The 22,560-nt window shown below is 39.8% G+C and overlaps 1 protein-coding gene across 5 annotated transcripts in view; it reads right to left on the bottom strand.

The window, feature by feature from the left end:
- Positions 1-22,560, bottom strand: part of robo1 (roundabout, axon guidance receptor, homolog 1 (Drosophila)) — a 225,071-nt gene that overhangs the window by 163,021 nt on the left and 39,490 nt on the right. Inside the window, exon 1 of one of the 5 annotated variants that reach the window (XM_076873329.1) lies at positions 3,677-3,836. The exons of the other annotated variants lie outside the window; for them this stretch is intronic. Coding sequence (XP_076729444.1) covers positions 3,677-3,824 — 148 coding nt within the window. The 5' untranslated portion in view covers positions 3,825-3,836. Of the gene's footprint in view, positions 1-3,676; positions 3,837-22,560 lie in introns of those variants that run through there. 5 annotated transcript variants of the gene reach the window in all.

Below are 22,560 nucleotides of genomic sequence, written 5' to 3'. Positions count from 1 at the left end.
AGTGACATTATTACTTATATCGTCAGAATTCACTTATGCATATCTCTTTATGCTTTGTGTGCTGCTAAATGAAACTTGCATGCAGCAGTCTGCATGCCACATTCAGTATCCAGGAGATGAGTCGGATAAACCCATGAACATTTTATGAGTAACATTTCCCCATTTTCGTGGTTTTTAGAGATTAAACAATTTTTTTCTGTAGAGTGGATAAGGTGACAAGATAAGGCGACTCTAAGGTGACAGCCTGCCACAACAGAAAGGTTAAATGATTATATCACCACATGGGCTTGGATGGAATACAGATGAATATTATTGTGGAGACATAAACCCCAGCATTAGCTCATTTGTTGACCATTTTCACTGGCAGCAAGCTATAAACACTAAAAAACTGATGTGTTATCACTGGCAAACAGCTGTGTATTTACATATCTAGCAGACATAGAGGAACATCTGTGTTCATTTTGATTTGTAATACAAAAACCTTTTAGACATCTGTTAATGCAAATTATGAGGAAAATGCATTAAAAGAAAAACACATAAAATTTGATCACGTCCTATTGCATTGATAAAACTACATTAACACTTTAAGTAGTCCTTAGAATGCAAATAAAACAAGAAAAATATAAAAATGTAGCATATTGTCCATCATTATAACCCTTTATTGCTATGTTTTGAGTCATGTTTTATTGTAATAACCACACATCCTGTTAAATAGATAATTAAGTGGTTAACCAGCTTGGTTCACACAGGGGGCTATAGCCTAACTCACCCAGCATTGGAGTGACACAGACGTGACACAGACGTCTATGTCACAGACATCTTGGAGTTTGTGAGGCTTCACTCAGAACTAACAGAACCATACATTGCATATAAAACATGAATATGACTTATTAGTTTGTGAAGTTTTTGCTGGAAAGTTTGCCTGGCTTCTTTTTAAGGTCTCATTATACCTGCTGTGTGGGATCTGATGAAGAGCACTGTATGACAAAGATGATGTCAAACTGACATCACAATCTGCTGTCACGAGCTGCCCTTCCTGCTTGTGCTGTACCTCTTGATTTTTGTGAGCTGGCTTGTTGTGCCCCCGCTGCTCAAGCTGGGTTGAAGCACAGATGTATGACTGTGTCCATTTTTACTGTTGTTTTAATGGCGTATCAGAAGCTTAGAGATTCACAGATTATACGGAGAGATATATTTCAACCATTTCCAAAGATGAAATTTTGCAGGGACAAAAAGTAATTTTGAGATTACAATAATAAAGACTATCACTGCCAGGGTACATTTACTATACACCCTCCACAATTCTCACTGTGTTGCCCAAACACAAAAAACACATCAGCACTACTGCTGTTGGTCAGACAGATACACATATTAAGGAGTTAATTTCCCACATTTGTAGACTGAGCATATACAAAGTTGTTCAGTTTATATGTTTTAAATGGTTCAACAGTCTTTTCCCCACTCTTTATCATTCTCTCCAAACACACAGGGACATCTTTCAGTGACAAACAAATACACAAAAAAAACCCCAAGGAGTTGTGATCAACCAACATCTGTGCAACCACACAGTTTCATTAACTCTAATTTAAAACTCAAAACCAACAGACATAAATACCTCACTCGACCCTCTCCTTTTTTCTCTCATTTTGAGATGAAGATGGATTGCAATAGCTGAGTCTCACATGTACATTCGACTTTTCAAAAACAGCTTGCCTGCAAGCTTGAACCTGTGTACACTTCCACCTGGGCATGTCCTTTTTGTCCATTATGTTCACAAATGTCAACATGAAACTGTAGCGAGATATATTAAATTTAACATGAACTGCCCCCTGCAGGCCATTAGAAAAAATGCGGGTTCAAAACACTGCCGGGGTGATTTCTTTGTTCAGACCCAAAAGCTATGTCCATCTTTTGTGTACAGTCTGTGGTTGGAGATGATGATTGACAGCAGGTGACAAAAGAGTAACAAGTCTGAGTGGATGCTGCAAGTTTGTTTGATAAACACTGAAGCATGGAAACATTTCTTATCTCTTATTATATCTAAAATAGAATTATGAACATGGGCATGAGCAACCAGCTTAAATAACAACCTAGAAACTCTGAACTAAAATTACTTGAAATTTGAAAGTGAAAATGTATTCTAGTCATAAACCAGTCAGACAATACACACCTGTATTTCCCTGCGGATGTTAACTGAGTGAAACTGCATAACTGCATATTAATGTGTATGAGCGTGCTTCTGTCTCTAGATACACAGAAGTTGTTTCGAGCTTAAAAAAAGCACAGCTTTAGAGCACAAACTTGCTGTGGCTGCTGTAAAAAGGCAAATTATCAGTAAATTTGATTGACAGGGAGACTGCATAACAGAAACAAGGCTTAAGCAATAATTTGTACAATTTGCAGAAACAGTCTTTTCTATATTTTCTGGGTAAAAATGTTTCACTTATTCAAGATGATATATTTTATAGAGAGCACACTGTGTGCAGAAGTGCTTCCCAGAGTGGTGTAGGTTTTTGACAGTCTCGTACCTTTTTGTATTTACATTTCACTTCCAACGTTTAGTCTCAGTGTAGGTTTCCAAACCAAAAGCCAAACATTTCTTTCAGTTTGCCATTCACTAAAAAAGAAAGAGGGTTCTTGTAAAAAATACTCTAGTGATCTGGTGACTGAGACTACTAATGCACTTTACAGGATTTCCAATTCCTTTGTCAAGTAACTAAATATAACACCAAACGCAACACTTCCAGTGTCATTGCCATCTAAAACTGTTAACAATATCAATTTTCATGCCAACTTGAGACCAGCTCTGTCTCCTTGGGAAGGCAGTGACCTCCTCTAGGCTGACTTAGTGTCTTTTCCATCCCATTCCAGTCATTTAATCTTGGAACAGTATCAAGATAGCGATCTCCCTTTAACCTCCACAGAGGGGACAGACACAGACACAAAGGGACATACCCTGCACTTCATCACTCAGAGTCAAGCAGTGGTGGCATGCCAAACAATCCTATTAGCCAGCAGCCAAAAGCCAGGGACAGCAGCAATGTCCTGAAACAACCGCAGCTCTCATTTGAACATTCTCTCTCCTCCCAACATCCATGCACTCATGTGTCAGCATATATAATGAAGTCGGAGCTACTCTCAGCTTTTATTCTGAGGAAATAGGCAGCTCTATCACTCTGAGTAGCTTTTTACAACTCCACACTGATCAATTAATGACTACGAATGAGACCCGGAGAGATATTCATACAGGAATATTAGAGTAATGCTGAGCGAAAGAAGGACACATGGAACAGGATAATAAACTATGGATTGCAACTCATAGTAAATTCAAAAGCAGAAAGGCACTTTGCAGTCACGTACATATTGATACCTCTTAAAGCTGGCAACACATGCCAAGCTTGCTGGACTCATATAAGTGAGTTATTTCACTCTCATATCCAGGTGCCTGTCACAGAGAAATGAGCTGAGACTCAAACAGCAACCAGAGCAATCAAAGTGGCACACAGTGCTTAGTGCTTCCCAGCTCGTATGTCACAAGTCCCAACAGTGAAAAGAGCAGTAAAAAAACAGCCAGAAAAGAAATGCTGTTGGACACTCTTGCAAAAGAGGAAAAGGAAAGACAAGAAAGAACAAGTAGAGAAAATCTGATGCAGTAAAGGAAGGAGGAGTTACTCACGGCTCCTGTCACCTTTCCACCTCCAGCTTCCTTTGTACTTCCCTGAGCCATCTGCTGGTGCACAGACTCCACTCAACACCTCCACCAGCACCACCAACAAGAGAAGAGGCAGCTGCCCGGTGGCCATGCGCGTCTCTGAAGCTTGCATCAGGGCTACAGCAAAGAGTCAAGGGCCATGGGGAGTGCTGTCCCACTCTCAGACATATTTCACACAGCTGTTTGGTTTGAGAACACCTCCTCCCCGGCTTCCCCTGGAGCGTTATTCTCAGGTCACAACAGTGAAGCCCCAGAAAGGGTCACACAATCACAGCAGAAACCACTCCTCCTCCTTTCCTTGGAAAGATCCTTTTGAAAGAAATAGCCTCGCAGACTGACTGTAATCCCAGCATTGATAGGAAGTGAAAGTAAGCCTAGAATTTTGGAACTTTGTAAGTTTTTTCTGTCTTTGCACTATTTTTCTGTGCCTCACAGAGTTAAGAAGCTATCTGTTGCAGTCCTGGTCAAAGCAGAAGAATGAGCTAGAAACTGTTGAAACAGCAATAAATCCCCTTCATAAACATACATAGCACAAGAAAAAGCAAATGTTTCACCCTCTTGCAAAGCTGAAGTTGTCACACTGATGGTGACACATCCGACAGCAGCTCACGCTTGTCACCCACACCAGGTAGTAGCTGAGTGAGTCCAGGACTGTGTGCAAATGCATGTGTGTCCTCCCCCTCTCTCTTCATCCACCAACCACAGGTCTCAGATCACAAGAGGTAGTGTTGATATAAAAAAAAAAAGAATAAATCACAGAGATAGTCACTTCAGAGCAGCCTTGACTTTGTAAACAGAGCGTCTGAGAGAGGGAGAGAGAGCACATCCACAGAGCAAGTGAGGAGGGAGGGCAATGGAAGGAGAGAGAGAAGCTGAGTGAGGGGGGGTGGGGGTGTTAATAGCAATTTCACAAGTGCAATGGCACTCTTGTATCCATATCCATGATGCTCATTCATGAGCGGATTTTCAACGTGGCCAGAATGATTGAGCTAACTGGTTATAACATGTGGCATACATGTTACTAGAACAAGATCACAGAAGACTAATGCCTTGCAACAAACAAGACAAACTCTAGGACCTGTATGCAAATAATCAACCGACACGGCTGTTTAAATAAGTAAACAAACCTGCATGACAGCCTGTGTTAGTGCGTGTGACAGTAAGTCTATAATTCAAATTATTACAAAAGTCTGGAAAGGAAGTCAGAACAATATCACTCCTGTGAAACAGATTAAAAAGTTATTATGACACAATAAACGTAAGCTTGTTTCACTGTCAAAGAATCATTTCCCATCATTGAATCAAACTGATGAGTTGTTCAAGTTTAAACAAGTTTAGGCTGGTTTGGATATATATTAATAGACCTAATAATTTAAGATGAATTTTGTATGAAAAAAGCAATTACAGTTATAGAAGCTTGTTTTGCAAGATGTTTGTACCTCTAAAGTCTTCATTCAGGAAAAAAGAACAACATTATTCCACTAAATTACCATGCTTCTTTATTTGAAGTGTAGTAAATACCCCATATTTTGTATATCTTATTAAAAATATATGCAATACACCACACACATACACACATTTGCAAACACATACACGCATTGCAAAAGACTATTTTTATAAAACACAAGCTCAGCAAGTCTGAGTTTCAAGTTACATTGCCCGTTTCCTCCCGCTGCCCCAGCTGTCAGGAGGCAGGTGAACACAGGTTAACGTGGGAATCTGGAAGTGTCAGCAGCACCTCCCCCTCTGCCCACTCCCCACATCTCTTTCACATGCCCTTCATTACTGCTGTGTAATTGCCAAGTGTAAAATACTACACAAAAGCAGCCAAGTCCAAAGTATTTCAAGTATGGGAGGTGAATCTAAAGATAATAACAAATGTGTACACTGACTTTACTATAAAATTTATTCTACATATTGAGTTCCTAATTTAAGTCTAGTCACTTGATGTTCTAACCTAATTGAATAGTATGGACAATGCCTTACAAAACCATGCCTATTTGTCAGTCATGTAATCCTGATGTAGTGGTCCTTAAGGATCACGCTGCTGGAGATGTAATTAATCACGTTCCATTGGGCACTGATGGAAGTCTGATTAAAACAGCTCTCTAATGATTAGGCCTCTGGAATAATTATCACTGCAGTGACGACAGGCCACTTCAACCCCTCGGGGTGCCAATCTAGCTCTCCCACTACCTGCGAAATGTCACTGCTAATGCCAACAGCACAGACGCTTAGACAATGCAATGCTAATTCTACTCATGAAGAATAAATGGTGTGACAAGTTACAACAGAGGCAGCATTTGCAAACTGTCCGCCTGGTTGCCTAACATGTATAAGGTGTATCTTTGTTTATATGCAGTGTGAAAAAAACTGTTTCGCCTTATGTTTACTCAGAGTATGCCTAATGAAAACATATAAATAACCCTCTCTGACAGGTTTTAAAGAACGGATTTATTAATAAAAGATTCTAATGCAAACTCTTAGCATGGCTATTATGGACTCCAGTCATTTTTCTTTTCATGTGTGCTATGAAAATGTGACAAACAAAGGGGCTAAAAATTTGTGTTCGCACAAAGAGGGAGAGAGATGAGGAGATTTATTGTACTGTCTTAAGCAACTCCTTGTTTCTTTAGATCTTGCTTTGAAGGACCCACACTTTATTGTAATTTTTTTTAAGTGTGTCTTCCTGTCTTCCAAACAGTTCTCCCGGTGTTTCAAAGCTTTTCTTTGGATATTGGCTGGTTTTTCATTCATTTTCAGTCCAGTTCTTGTACCTGATTATGTTTAAAGGATTTGTTTGTTTGTTTCTTTGTTAATTTTGTTAACTTAACACTGACCCGTGAATTGGAAATGAATTACTATTGTGTGTACATATAAAAAAAAAAAACTTAGCAATGCAGTGTGGACAGCACGGTGGCATGGTGGTTAGCACTGTTGCCTCACTGCAAGAAGGTCCTGAGTTCAGTCTATCATCAGGCCGTGGCCTTTCTGTGTGGAGTTTGCATGTTCTCCCCATGTTTGAGTGGGTTCTCTCTGGATACTCCGGCTTCCTCCCACAGTCAAAAGACATGCAGTTCGTTGGGTTAGGTGAATTGGTAACTGTAAACTGTCCATAGGTGTGAATGTAAGTGCGAATGGTTGTATGTCTCTCTTGTTAGGCCTGCGGCAGACTGGCCAGGGTATACCCTGCTTTTCGCCCTGTGACAGACTGGGATACGCTCCTGCGACCCTGAAAGGATAAGCGTAAGAGAATGGATGGATGGGGTCTTGAGGCATTGTGTTACTGCTTTTTGCACATCATTAGTTCCATCATTTTTTCTTTAGCTGAATCTACAAAAAAGAGAAGACAGTTTGACCAAGGCGATTCACTATTAGCCAAGAATTTGTCGGAATTTAGCAATTAATGTGCCATGTCCTTAAAAAATCTGAAGAAACTGTACAAGTGGAGAACAAAAGAAGTAGTATCAGGCCTGAAAGACAATCTACAGCAGATCAACAGTATCTGATGAGTCCTGATGTGTCCTTACACAATCAAAATATCTTTTCTATCTCTTAAAGAATGCTGTTTTAAAGAAAGAGCTTAAAGATGTAAGACTCAGCACAGTAATAAACAGTTAGGTCAACATATATTTGAACACTGACACAAGTTTTTGTTTTTTTTTTTGTTTTTTTTATCTGTTTACTGAAAGATATTGTAATTATAGTGTTGTGGACATGGACATAGTGTGTAGTGTCTTAGTTTTCATTAGTGGGTAACCACATTCAAATTGGGTGTAGGGCTTAGAAGTTTCAGCTCCTTAACATGTGCCACCCTCTTTTTAAAGGCAACAAAAGTAATTTTGGACAATTGACTAAAAGGCTATTTCATGGTTGTGAAGAAACAACATGGGGTCAAAGGAGCTCTCCATGCAGGTGAAACAAGCTATCCTTAAACTGTGAAAACAGAAAAAAAAAACATCTGAGAAATTGCTACAGTATTAGGAGTGGCAAAATCTACAGTGTGGTACTTCCTGAGAAAGAAAGAAAGCCCTGGTGAACTCAGCTACGCAAAACGACACGGAAGTCCATGGAAAACAACGGTGGTGGATGCTCAAAAAAAAAAAAAAAGATATGCATATCACATCACCAGCATAGCTGTACCAGGAAATCTAACCTGGTTTGTGAAAATTTAGCTGTAATACCATTGAAGTTGACTGTTGTAGTATATTGTTTGTTAACTTGTTTGTAGATTTTTATTTGATTTTCTTTATAATTAGAATGAACTGTAAGATAAAGCAAAATCATCTACGCATTATTATGTAGCTTTTGGTTTAAAATAAAAAATGTGCAGCTTTCAAAATAACTTTAAAAAAAGACAAATAAACACTTCAGTTCTCGCAAAGAAACTGACAGATTATTGTGCAAGGTTACACCATCTGCTATTTTGTTTTATTTAAACTTTTGTCTCACCTCCACATGCTATTATATCTCTCAGGTTTCACATGCTCTGTGTGTACTTCTTCCTTTTTTAAATGCTGGTTTATGTGTAGGAAAAGGTATACCCATTGTTTTTGCCTGTGTATGTTGTTTATACATAAAATTCTACATCTCTTAATGCTGTATGGTACAAAACAACCTTTCTTGTGCCTCCACAATACAATAAGACTGTTATGTATTGGATCTTTCAAAATTTACCTCCATTTTCTTACTGCCTGAGGTCAGAGGTCATACATATTTGCATGTGTGGGTTCTAACAGAGAAAAACCTTTGCCTATAGGGAGTTACAAAAGCTGCCATATACAAAGTCACAACCATAAAGTGTCTATAAAAGTCCAGGGCCAACAGCGCTATGTAACACTGATAAAAAAAACCCCAAAACATTTATCTCTCTTTTCTACCTCCACTGCAAGTCTGCACATAAGGTTTGGATGGACAATTAAACTGAGAGCTATTACATCAACAACCTAAGACCTCGGTCCTAGGCAACAACATCAGACTCCACCCCACCATAAGCTGAGATGAAGAGGAGATGAGAGGAGCCACAGAGTGATTTAGCTTCAAGGTTAAACCACTGCAATGTACTCTTTACTGGGACCTTTTCCAGAAATCTCCAGAGACTTCATTCAGTGCAGCAGACCACTCAAATCACACCTCAGATTAAATAGCTACCCCCAGGACTAGGGAGGGTGAAAAAAGTATTAAATGTTTCATATTGAAATTCTATTTCCAAAAAAAAACAACGTCCAACATCCAGAAAAGTTGGTGAAAAATAGATACAAAAGGGTGGAACTTCTCCCAAGTGAGGAGTTTGGGACATTGCAAATGCATTATGAATGCTAACAAAATATAAATGTTTTGGACAAACATATGCTAAAAAGCTCTTTAGTCCCTAGGGAAGGGTTTGTTTATTTCGGCAAGAAAATGCACAACCACATTCTGCATATTTTACAACTGCATGTCTCTATAGTCAAAGCAGGCCTTTGACTATAGAGCCTGAGACGTCTCCTATTGAAAATGTTCAAAAACAGACAAAAATTACAAAGTCTCAAAGAGGTGATGCAAGATGGCCCTGACTTCACTTTTTGTTTTTAAATTTTGCATCAAATGCCATACACTCAAATAATTTTCAAAAAACAGTGAAATGTATTATTTTCATCATTTGATGTGTTGTGTAGAATTGTAAATTATTAGTTAGGAGTTGTTTTTTCTTTTAAGACAGTGGGGTTTTTTCAGCCAGAATCATAAGCTGAATGCACTATGCCCAACATATTTGATTTTCCATTGGTTTACTCACTATTTTCTTGATAAATGTCGGATATAACAAGATTATTGGATGGCACTATTCAAAGCATGCATCACATGCCCACAGCTCAGCCTCTATAAAATATAGTCTTGAAAATTAGATCGCCATCTTGTGCCTCCCCCCTTGTGCAAGTAGGGTGTTTATGATGCTTCCTTTCTGGCTCCTCTTAGTTCTGGCAATGTGATGTGACAGCAGGGTTGATGGGTGGTACAAAGACTCCCACCAGAGATGAACAGACAAATGACTGGACATTAGCACACAGCTTGGAACACAGCAAGATACTGATTGGGAGGTGGGCGGGGAAAGCGACTCTCTCCCTCTTTTACCAGCATGTAGCCTCAACCATTGTGAAGTGAATGCCTGCAGGGGTGATTACAGGGCCGGTTTTCCCTGCTATCTTAGTGTGGACTTTTAGAAGTTAAAAACAAATAGATAAATATACATGGACAACATGGACAGTGGAAAAAGCCCAGAGATCAGAAAAACAGGCTAAGTAGAAAAACCTTTGGGCAACTGCAAGCTTACATCTATTTTTTTTTAACATTTTGGCTGACTAAGAAGAGGTTATACAGGATTGATTTGGGAAACTTTTAAAGGGTATTTCTCTGCCTGTCATAAATATTGCAAAGATAGTCTACAAGCTATGAGTCAAGCTAGGGTAAAGATAACCTGGCTTACACACAGACACACTTGTTTAAAGTATGGTTTGGTGTGGGGTGATACAAACATTCATTCAGACACTGGCTGCTGATAATCCAGATGCCAACGTGCATTTGAGTGCACCAAGAAAAGCTTGCCTACCCAACAGCCACTTAGCTTAGCGCAAAGCCTCAAAATAAAAGAATGTCACTGGCTCAAAATGAAATACAATGTGCTAATACTGTATGTGAGATTAAAAGATGGTGGTAAATGGATTACTTTAAACTGAATTTTTCTCCAAACTTTAAGCAGAAGTTGAATATTGGCTGTTCCATATCAACGTTTTGTCTTCAAGAGTGATATCAGTTTTTTACCCAGCACGGGGAAACACAGCAAACAATGAAATTCCCAAAATGTGAAACCATTACTAGTGAGTGAGTAGCTAAAATGTAACACCTTTACCAAACTTACCAAACAAACTTGACTATTTAATAACTGCTTCATCTAAAGTATATACTAAGCTCATCAAAGTAATAACATTCAACTTTATAAACTAAAGAATAATTTTAATAATTTTTCTTTCACAACTTTAAAATATAATAACTTAAATAGAACTTTTTATCCCCAAAACTTGATTAGGATTTTAATTACAGTGGAGGATGGCAGCTGGAGCTTAAATTAGCCATCGTGATGCTGTACAGTAATACTGTATGATGACAGAAGGGTTCCTAGTGATTCATGTTTCATTAGTGTCTCAACCTCAAGAATAAAAAAATCAGTACCCATCCACATTTAAAGGAAGGGAGTGTCGACCCAAGGTAAGAGTTACAGCACAGCACAGGCTGTAAATATAGTTCACAACCTGGATGTGCTGTGGTGTTCCAGTATGTAGGCACACTCTTTGGAAGACTGCAGCAATACTGTACTGCTGTTGGAAACACATGTGCTGCACAGCAAAGCCCTGATGTTTCTCAGTGATTTATGTCAACCATGTATGGAGGATGATAAACAGGACCACACCCAGCATTCCCTGCATGATCATGATGATGGCCCCACTCAATCAACACCACTGTCCCACCCACACCTCCATCCTTCAATCTGTCTTCTCCAATACAAATATATCACCTGCCTCTCCAGTGCAACTCTCCAATCAATGAGAAGTCACAAGAGGAACCTGGCTGAAGGTTAATGTGTGCAGGGGAAAACACACGTGATTACTTACAAAGATGCAAAGGGGAAGAAACTGCTTCTAGACAGTTGCTTAGTTACAAAACTCAAGTTTTACAAAATGTTTTCAGTCTTTAATGTTCATTTGTTCATTTTTTCTCACCTGTACGCTTCCCATGTTACCATTCAAATAATGCAGTGTGTAAGTTGAAATCATGTCTGAATGCGTTACTATCATTCAATCTCTAAATGTAATCAATTAAAAATGATTAAATATGATTAATGATTGCAGCAGTCAAACTAAAGAAAAGAAAACAGTACAACAATTTTCTCAAATTGTGTGTTAAATGAAGCTGGCTGACATTAGCATTCAAGAAGAAGGCAGAATGAATGAGTTCAAAATACTTCTGTTTATGTCAGATGATTTTATGGTGCCACACTGCTCCACTAACATCTGCCATTTTATAGAGACAAATAGGGTGAATGTCATTTGCCTCCCCTACCTCCACCCAAGTGTCCTGGTTTCATTTCCTGTAATGGCCGTTGTCAGCAGTCTCACCTTGCAGAGAGATTCCAGCCCGCAGCACTATCGTCCAGATCGTAGAACGCACTGTGATTTACAGCTGCTGTGGCTGCAGGGCCATCTGGACCATAACCACTCCTGAACACTCAGCATTAGGCTCTACATCTCTCTCTCCTTAGCGCTCTCTTGGTGCATGCTGCGTGCTTTCGGTATAAATCTTCTTCTCTTGCATATATACATATTCCCTGCTCTTTCTTCATCCAGATGCAAACTTTCTACCTGGACACCCTCTCTCTTTCATCTTTGGATGACATACATGCGTACATCTGCTCCATATAGACGCATTCATGCTTGCTTTCTCCAATGTCACTGGGTTTTGAGGCATCTCAAATTATAAATTGCTACTGTTAAAATGAAAACAACCAGGAAAATGGCATGCAACACCTTTTATTATCATTATAGAAGACCAAAAAAGCAGTGTAGATTATATTACTGAGTAGAACACCCTATACCATCTAATCTAATCTAGTCTTTTTCTCTTTACTGTAAACATGTTCACAGGAACAGGTTCACAATTACAGCAAGGGTAAAAATGTGCTTTTGCTTGCAAAAAATCAGCTAACAGGTGCCTGCATTGCATTTAATGATGTCTAATTAAGAAAAACACACACAATATCAATGCTGAAGCTGCACTTAAGGTTTGCTGGCTTCCTCCCAAGTGCATAGGTGATAATCGCAAAACCTACAGCGTAAATGTGCACCATTCATGATTATGGGGTTGTCATAAATGTGTACCTGCATCTTTTACTGCCCTGTTCCTCTGATTCGGTGTCTCTCAAAGGCTCCTGCAGCAGTATGCGCTCGCTGAGCTGTGTGATGAGACCCAGTTGAAACATCTGGTGTCATATAAAAGGTGTTAGAGCATTAAGAGCAGAGGCATACCAGCTTCAAAATAGCTGCAGATGTAAGAAGGTGCAGCTGAGGTCAGCTGCTGCAATGTACCTATTGTCCAGGAGGAGGCAGTGTTGGGTTTGACATCAATATCAATCTGAGCCACCACTGAAAGTGATTCCACCCCAGGGAGGTCAGGGACACCTGAGGAAAATCAGGGTTTTGGTGTTGATGTGACACCTAGCAGCCAGGCCTGAATTAGAACCATTTAGAAAACATTTCTCATTCAGCCACCCTCAATCTAAACGATAACTTACACCACAGACTGATTGGAATAAATAATTGTCAGTTAATTTATTTAACCTTATATCCTTTCAAGGACAAGCCCTTGTACTGCTCAGGCTGATGGGAAAATCATGTGACATCCAGAGGAGTGATCTGATTTTGGTAGTTTACTCAAGGAATGTGACATTTTTCATCTAGTCGAAAAAGGAAATGGGTTTAACAGAAAATATGCAAATTTCTTTTCTGTGGGCTACATAATATACCTGATAGAGTAATTTTAAAATGCCAGCTAATTTTAAAGTCTATTTTCAGTATAAATTCTTTTTCTGCTTATAAAGAGCCCTTGATTACTTTGGGTCCTACGTGGGTTTAAATTTCATTCTCAGCTCTCAATATCAGCAGAAAATATGTGTGTGTATTCCTGTAACTCGGTGCAGGACGTATACCCTATCCCATAAGTGTGCATCGTTTACATTAAATTTGTGCATCACAGAGGAGCACTGCAAATCAAGTGGGATCTCACTCTGTTTTGTGCTAAAAACCAATCTCTGCAGAAGCTGTGCACATAAAACATTTACCCTTTAAAACGGCACAGAAGAGTCTCGGATATAAAGTAAAATTCTAAAGTTATATTTATTTGTGAATCAAATTTTAGTACCTGCTGTTGTGTGAAGCAGAAGATAATGGGAGAGATATGAGAAATAAAGCCTCTGACCACAAGGTGGCACTCTAAACCAAGATAAACTTGGAATCATGACTGGAGGCTCTGAACGGATCTGTTCATGCTGTGGAGATATTTCTTATATCAAACAGCGCTTTTTGTGGACCTCAGTTCACACTAAGACGTCTTTAAATCTTTCAGTTTAATACACAGATCGATGTTCTACAAAAAAATAAAATAGACCTACAATTAAAAACATTTTTGTTAATGGTACCACAGCCCGACACTGAGGAAAATTATGATAACAACAGATGCAGAAAGTATAAATGTATATGCATCTTTGACTTGTTCCTTGCAGTTTCATATCACTATATTTGTGTTCTCTTCTCTTTGGAAAGTTTGATGTTTTTTATTTAACTTTCTTCCCCCATTTTTATTTACGTTCTTCTAAAATCCAAAGTCCTTTACTTTTAGATTGCTGTGTTTTGTGTGACGTTTTCTTTTCTTCCAAAAGAGGGCAGTAGAGTCTCATATTGTGAGACAGACAGGGCCAGCACTTAAAGCTCTGATTGTTCATGCTATAGTTTCCTCGAGCCTATGCTCGTCACGCTGTTTCATCGGGACTAATTAAAGTGTCCTTCATCAAAAGCAAAATGTTAATGATTTGCTCCCAAATTGGTACTAAAATGGCTGCACTGGGTAAGTGTTCACTAATTGTTCAAAGTACACACACACACCTACCTGAAGTATATGCTGACATACTGCTCACATTAAATACTCAAGTTTCTCTCTCATTTCTCTTTCCCCTTGAGAGCCCACTATAGAGTTTATTTTTCCACTCTTGCACTGTTCCCCCTTTCTATCTGGATGAATTGACACACCAATAAGCCTTTAATCTCTTTAATATAAACTTAACAGAATGATTTCTTGTGGCATAAAATAAACAGAGAGTGTGTAAACAGATCTTCTCCCAGGATATGTTTAGTTCGGCTGCATACAGCGGATTAACTTGAGAAGTAAGCCTGCAAGTTATTTTAAGAGAAAAAAAAGAATGGAAGTGTGGAGAATAGCACTGAATGTCACAATAAGTCCTGTGCAGAAAGGAGTTAGGCAACACATGAGGAGAATAATCATATGGAGATGATGGTGGTGGTGGCTCTGTGATTAATGGGCCCATTTTCTTTGCACAGCTTGGATAGTGGGCCTACTTGGCCCCATTAGGAAGAAGCCTAAAGCCACCCGGTTCTGCTGTATGCCATTCATCAGAAAAATATGAGCAACAGAAATGGTTTTGCCCCAAAACCCATGAAATATGCACTGTAAAATTCCCAGAAACACATTCCTAAATTCCTTTTATCCTACTTTGGGTTATGATCTATATAGGAGAATACCTGTGTCAGAGGTCTTCAGTAGTCAGTGAGATGCGCCAAGAGAGGCATTTTTTCTTTTCTGCTGTGCAGAATTGGAGGCAGAAACTAATCCTTGTGTATTTTCTTTCTTATTTGATGGACTACAGGGAGCAAAATTGCCAAATACTGGCCATACAAGCACAGAGACATGCCAGTCCCCCCTTTTAGAGCAATATGCAAATCCACTGTTAAATTTCATTTTTCTAATCCCTTTAATCAGAAACGGGGGAATAAAGCCAGCTGGTAGGAACCCATGTTAAGATGTAATTAAGCATCTGATTGAATTTCAGTGCATACCAGAGTGTGTGTGCCAAGGCGAGAGCAGGAGTAGGAGGAGGGGGTAGAAGATGGACGGGGGGGAGGGATGGGCACTTGTATACCAGATTGAGTGTGCGGGCTGGTGGGGGGGACACATTGCCCAGCGACAGGGGACCTAGAGCTCGTGGTGGGCTTGGTATTTTCCAGCACGCTCCACTGCATGAGTGAACAGTGATCAGAGGCACATTTTTATACATTACTACAACGGCTCCCATGTCAATCATCTCCCTGCTGGCACTGGAATGGTTTTCTCCTGCTTGAAAGTCAACAAAGTTTCCAGAAAACAGACACAAACTGCATCGCAACATGTCGTTCCCATTAGCAAATATGTGAAGGAAAGTAGCGCACGGGTTATTTGCCTGTTAAGTAAACTTCAACACGGCCTTTTACTCTTCCATCTCATTCGGTCTGGTTTTGTTATCGCCACACAGTATTCTTTTGGGGTCAAAGATAATCCATGCTTACCTTGGTAGCAACCAAATATGTGACCCAATTCATGTGCAGTCAATAAAGGCAAATGTAGGAGTGAAGAGAAAAGAAAAGAAAAAACATGTGAGCATACACACACGAGAGCCTCTAATGAAATTCATTCACTCAAAATGTATTCGCTCCCAGACAGAGACAATATAAAGTCTGGAATGGGGAGAGGGAAGAGCTGTCACTCTAGTTTAGTTAAGCTTGGATATAGAAAAGATCCATTACTGAGACCTTTCATCACCAAATGATGCATAATACCTGTGGGGCTCTGAGGCAGACCCTGACAAGGGGAGGGTGGTGGGCCACGAAGAACAAAAAAGCAGACAGAGACAGGTGACAGAAGTTGACAGGTCATCATGTGTGTGCCCTCCCACTGTCCTTTCCCAGTCCTCCTTCACCCCTGCTCCGTACTATGGCTGTCAGCACCCAAGGCCCATCTGCCGAACAAGCTGCCTCTGACAAACAGAGTTAAATGAGACCCAGACTACACCACCCTGACCTCTGCTACCCCAATTACACATAACTAGTCAACAATATTATGCAGATATTATGCAGGCATCATTTGCCAGCAGATAACCAATTTTAAACTGATACACGAGCTTAAGAAGTCCAGATTGATCTCAAATGTCCCCGAATAATGGCTAAGTGCCTAAAAGCATTCATTCAAACTACATTGTCTCAGTCTACAGCACAACAGCATCACCCTCATCTGGTATGGACTCTGTGAAATGAACAAGTTCCAATATTCAGTCTCTTATTCATTCTTCCACTTGGATTTTTCACAGCAGTTCAACAACATCTCGGAGTAATTTCCTTTGTAGTAATGTGTGTAACATTCAAAGCTGACAGGGGAAATCCTTTTTTTTTCTTCTGTTGTCAAGCTTCACTCAGACAGATTTAATGCTGCATTCTCACAACCAGTTACAGTGTGTATACATAACTATAGATAGCTCTTTGTCTACAAGCCACAAAAAGAAGTAGAACTGTTATGTGTTTGTTTACAATTCATTGTTAGAGATCCACGGTTTCTTTCAGGGAGACAAAAGGACAGAGGTAAGCACTAGTTCAGTGAAAGGTGATGTATGATCAAACGTGAAAGCAGTATTGATTTTCCTGAATTGTGTTTGCTCCGTTTGCCACTATTAAATATGGATTCTGCGTGACTGCCAACTTGACTTTGTCTTGAAATTGACACTCTCTCTATAAAGGGCTATAGCTTTTTCAACAAAGTGTGTGTCAAGAGAGACAGAGCCAGAGATTCCACGTTGGACTTGATTCAATGCCACAGCTGGGCTCAGGTTTAAAACAGCCCAACCAATGGTAAGACAGGGAGCAGCCACATAAGAAAGCGACTGATGTTGGATGCTCCTCTAAAAACAGTACTGTCTAAAATTTGATACTGATTTCAATGCATTGCATTTATTGCCCAGGTGCACATGTTATTTATTTTCACAGAGGTTCTAGATGTAACAGCTCCAAAAACAACCACACAGGGCCATGTAACAAACTGAAGAAGACCAAGCTTCGTAAAGCTGTGCCATGATGCTGCCCTGGTTCCCCTAGGGTGGTGAAACTGTGTCTCCATTTCCCACCCACTCCATAGTTACTGTAGCTAAACTTCAGTGTTCAAGATGGTTATGTGCTGTCAAAGGAGAGCAGGAAAATGATTATGAAGTTGATTGGGCAGTTGTGTTTTTATAGCATACTAATTATTATTTTAAAAAAGAAATAACTTGCATAAAAAAAGATAACAGAACCTTTATAGTAAAATAACAATATACTTTACATTGTTAAAAACAAAAACGAGTAACACATGAACATGTCTGAGAGACGAAGTATCTGTAGCTTGAAATGAGGACAGTCTTTGAATTGTGACAGTGAACACAGAATAATCTTTCTCTGCAGCATCGATTATGGTCAAACATTTCATTCAGTGCTGTTCCTGCTTTTGTCTGGAGATGAATAAATCCAGGCTGATGCCCATCTAATGCAGTGTTTACAGCCATCGCTTGTGACAAATTGCACATTACCCTGGATGCCATGTCCTTGTGAGGCCGTTCCTGCATTGTAGCATCTATTAGACACATTTTGTTTGAGTTTTTCCTGACCATTACAACCCCTTCAAAGAAACCAATGCTGCTCAGCATCACACTGAGGAAGTAGAAAGCGTGTGTCACTCTGGCTTTCACAGTTCTTTAAACTGAGAAGGTGAAGCTATGAATAATTGTCCGTTTAAAGCACATATGTAGACACAGGTCTGTTTTGAATATATATATATATATATATATTCTGATATAGAGTTGGTTTTCAAGATACTGGCTCACATCTGCGTATATTAAAAAAAATATTAATGCTACAGTTAACAATGGACCAGAGAATGGATCCTATTGCAACAGCCAGAGTTTGATAATGAGATATTCATCATCATGTATAGTTATAATAGCAGTATAACTTGATTGCCTAACATTACAAAGTAATTAACTTAAAAACTATAGAGACCAGTAGCTATAACTGTGACTCCAGAGATTAAATTAAGGATATATAAAATAAGCGCAATAGTCCAGAAGATCTCAACCCAAATGAACACCAATGGGAAATTGTTGAATAGTGTCTTTGACAGTGCTCTCCAACACTTTCATCAAAACAACAAATGAAAAAATATATTTTTCCAGGAACAGCTTTATGCCTCCAGCAAAGGCTCACTACCAAAGTACAGTGAAACTGCTCTGGTAGCACATGGCGTAGCCTTTACATTGTTTTTTCCTTCAATTTGTATTGTGCCTTTATGTGCGAGTGCACATAGTCAAAGTTAAGTAAAAAATATGCTGATTTGGCTTTTAATATCTCCTGCAGCAGTGTCTGCCAAGGGTTGTAATCTTATTATGAAACCATATTAAAGAGCACACATTTTGACCTTCACATTAGAGTCACCACTGATACTGGCAAGCCTATAGCCATTGTGTGTCTGCATATTGCAGAATCACAATGGCTAGCATGTGCTCATATAGGTATGTTATCCCTACAAAGCCACTCTCATTATTCCGTGCCCCTGATATTTCAGAACCGCGGACAGCTCCCATATTAATCTTGAACTGTGTATTGCCTGTTCCCCACACATTCCTGCCCCTAATGACAGTTTTATCATAACTTATTATTGCTGCCCCAACCCTGAGCTGAAATTATGTAAATGTTGTATGTTTGGTGGGGGAAACATCTTTATGTTTTGCTCAATGGTCGCTCAAGCAGGAATCTAATTCTGCTCACCGACAGCCTAAATGAATCGTCTTGTTACGGTTTGAATAATGGCCTAAGCAATGGGAGACGGGGTCGGGCTAACTGAAGGTTGAGAAGGAGAGACCCACTTAGTTAGATGCCGCCTTATCGGATTGTACCCCCGCCTCATTCATTACCTTCCATCACTTCCCTCATTTGCAATGAGCAATATCATTACAGGATGATTTGCCTCAAACGTGGGGTTGAAGTAACATCTCCAGGCAGGAATAACTGCTCCAAGATTTGTAATTTGGGGTGCAATATAGGCCAGTAATAAAGCTTCAAATTTACTCTGAGACACACACACACCCACCCTGCTCTCTTTGTTTTCCCTTTGTCTTTTTCACTTTTTCACACACACACCTACACACACACACACACACACACACGCACACACACAGCGAGGCAATAACACAGAGAACACCACTTTAGCTTTAATAGGATTTTCTTGAATGCACATCTTAATTGGCCATAAAAGCTTCACAGATGTCCAAAAAGTATCTACTCCTATCTACATTTCTGTCTGTGTTGCTATCAATTTGTCCATTTCTGACGCTTTGTCTTTCTCTCTCTTTCTGTCTCTTGAATTCTCTCCCCTTCTCATTTGCAGTCAGCAACATCAGACTCCAGCCATATTATTCATTTGGTAGTTAAGTTAGCAGCCTCACAAGCAGCAAGCCTGATTTCCAATTACACTCCATTTTTCTTCCTATGAGAACATCTTTAGCTTTAGGAAGTTTGTGCTGCTGTTAGTGCCGGACTTAATTTATGTGAGTTTACAACTTTCCAAAGCCCCACCAAGATTATAAATCCATCATGATTGATATCTATACAGAAAATGGGTCTATACATTAGAAAATTTCTTCCTTCCACTCAATGCACATGACAGTCCATAAAGTCTAAAAGTAGACTCAGATAAAACAAAATAGGCACTGGTTTTGAGTACTCTTAATTCAATCTCATTTTGACAACTCACGCTGGCTTAGCAACAGCATCTGAATCCCTCAACCACTCCTGCCACCATGTGGTAAAGCACCAGTGGGCACGTCTAGCGTCTTACTGGTGATGGAATCCCATCCTCCGTAATTAGATAAATGTCCCCTAACCACCCTTTCAGTGCACACTAACATGACTAAGTATATGAGTCCTAATAAATTAGCAGCTTGTGAAAATGAAATTAAAAGGATCACGGACCTATTTTGAAAACTAAGCCTCCACCCCTACTCCATCACTCATGTAGCATGAATTAAGCACACCCAGGGAGCAAAATAAATTCAGAGAAGAATATAAAGTATAACTTGTGATATGCGTTTATGGTTGACATTTAGAGTCTCACACTTCATTTTCTGTCTGGAAATGTCACACAAAGAATATAGACGTTCCTAAATCCGTGCCCTTTGCTGTAAAGCAGATGCTAAAAAACACAGGTGTCTTTTAGGGATAAATTGAGGAAAGACAAAGAAGAAAACAACATGATCGTAATCAGTGGGTAACAATGGGTCCCTGACAGGAAAACAAACCAGAGATAAAAAAGAACGTTTGCAGCTGCAGGGTTCAGCTGCTAACGCTAATGATGAACCTGTACAGTTGCCTTTAGGATCGTAATTACTATTGCAAACAGCCTCACTGCTTCATGTTTTCCACAAGGTTTGTGTAATGGGTGATGGGGTTCGATAGCACTGGGTGTGAGTCACAGACAACAAACAGAGGGATATAAAAAGAAAGACAGCCTTCTTGAGAGTAAACACACCACACCTGCAAACTGGTCAGAGTTGGAGTTGGAGGAACATTTCTCCCTTCACCTGTATGGTCATTGATTATGAGACTGCTGAATATCGACAACACAGCCTGCAGGCAGGGACAGATGGGCCGGTGCTGCTGGAGCACACCGACAGCCCCGAGTCTATCTCTGCTGTTGGGGCCAGCTGATCCCAGATGGCTGGCTGGACAGGGGACAATGAATTATGAGTGATGCAAAACCACTGGGTAAGTGCACTGGAGCATTTTTCATGGTTTGTGTAGCTGTATGGCTAAGGGAATGGCTTCTCGGTGCAGGACAAAGTAACAGAAATAAACAAGTATGTAGCAACAGCAGAAGACAAAGAATTATTAAATTACTGAAACAGCATTTCAAGTTGTGTTGGAGTATTTTTGGTTTTTATGTTTGCTTGTTACAGTCTGTTATCGTCTTCTTCTTGTTTTTAAGGTCTGTCTCAGACACACTGTTCTCTTAAAATAAACAAAGAGTGGCCTTTCACCTTTCTTGGCACACACACAAACATACACGCACGCACACAGCTTTCTCCATCTCTACTGAACTGGAGGCAACTTCTTATTCTGTACTTATGTCTGTATATTTAGGGGAGTGGAGCTGGAGTGCTTCTCCTTGGCTCTAGGTCAGGGGTTTTGTCCGCCAGGGACTCTGGCTTCTACCAACTTCTCAGTGCTCTAATGGGGCATCGAGGGAGAGGGGGTGTCAGCCGGGATCGTCTACCTCCTGTGGAAAGCTTAATTGGGTATAAAGAGGTAGCCCTCTCTGCGCCCTCCACCTCAGGGTAAATCATATGATATGTTTAAGGAAAGGCTCTAGACGTGGTGTGCAGGTTAAAGCTTTCTTTGCCTGGAAGGGAAAGACAGCATCTGCCTGAGCCTTTGTATTCTTAGATGTGTGCAGGACATTACCCTCAGCTGAACAGTTTTCATTTTTTCTGATGACCACAGTGGTTCACTTAGTGCTCTGTTGGAATAGCCTGTGTTTCAGGAGAAAACTGCCCTTTACATTGATTAATGGGCCAGACTGTCACTTCTCTGCAGCTCTCGTCAATTTCTTCTTAAAACTGATAAATCAAGTCAGAAGCTATTGAATGCTCTGTAGCATGGGGGCATTTACGGTGGTAGAAATGAACATGAAACCTCTCAAAGAAAAAAAAAACATTTTGAATACAAAGGTGGATAAATCACCGTGCAGGTCAATATTATTGAACAATATACTTTTTTTTTTTTTTTACCTTTCTTTTATTAGTGATCAAAGAAAGGCTGGCAACACAGGTACAGTGGGGGTTGGTTCAGCATTGAAGGAACTGTTAATGTGTGCCAATACACTAAAAGCCATGGGGCCTTTTCTAGGTGATGGATGGTCACTACTAAATTAGTGAGCATGACAGCTCTAGTGCTGCACTATAGGTCAAAGGAAAGCTGTGGTAGTGATGAAGGTAGCGATGGATAGGCTGAGGTACAAGTGAAAGACAGTGGGTTAGAAATTGAGTGCCAATGGCAGGCAGTTAGCTTCAAGTCATAAACGAACAAAATATCCAAAACATGCTGATAGCAATACTTGTGCTTCACATGTAGAAAAAAAATGTTGGAATAGATGTTTCTGACATTAAAAAAACTTGATAAAACTATAGATTTCCTGAATAA

The sequence above is a fragment of the Maylandia zebra genome, linkage group LG14 (assembly GCF_041146795.1).
Source record: "Maylandia zebra isolate NMK-2024a linkage group LG14, Mzebra_GT3a, whole genome shotgun sequence".
Classification (NCBI taxonomy): Eukaryota; Metazoa; Chordata; class Actinopteri; order Cichliformes; family Cichlidae; genus Maylandia; species Maylandia zebra.
This window is presented reverse-complemented; position numbering and strand designations above follow the sequence as displayed.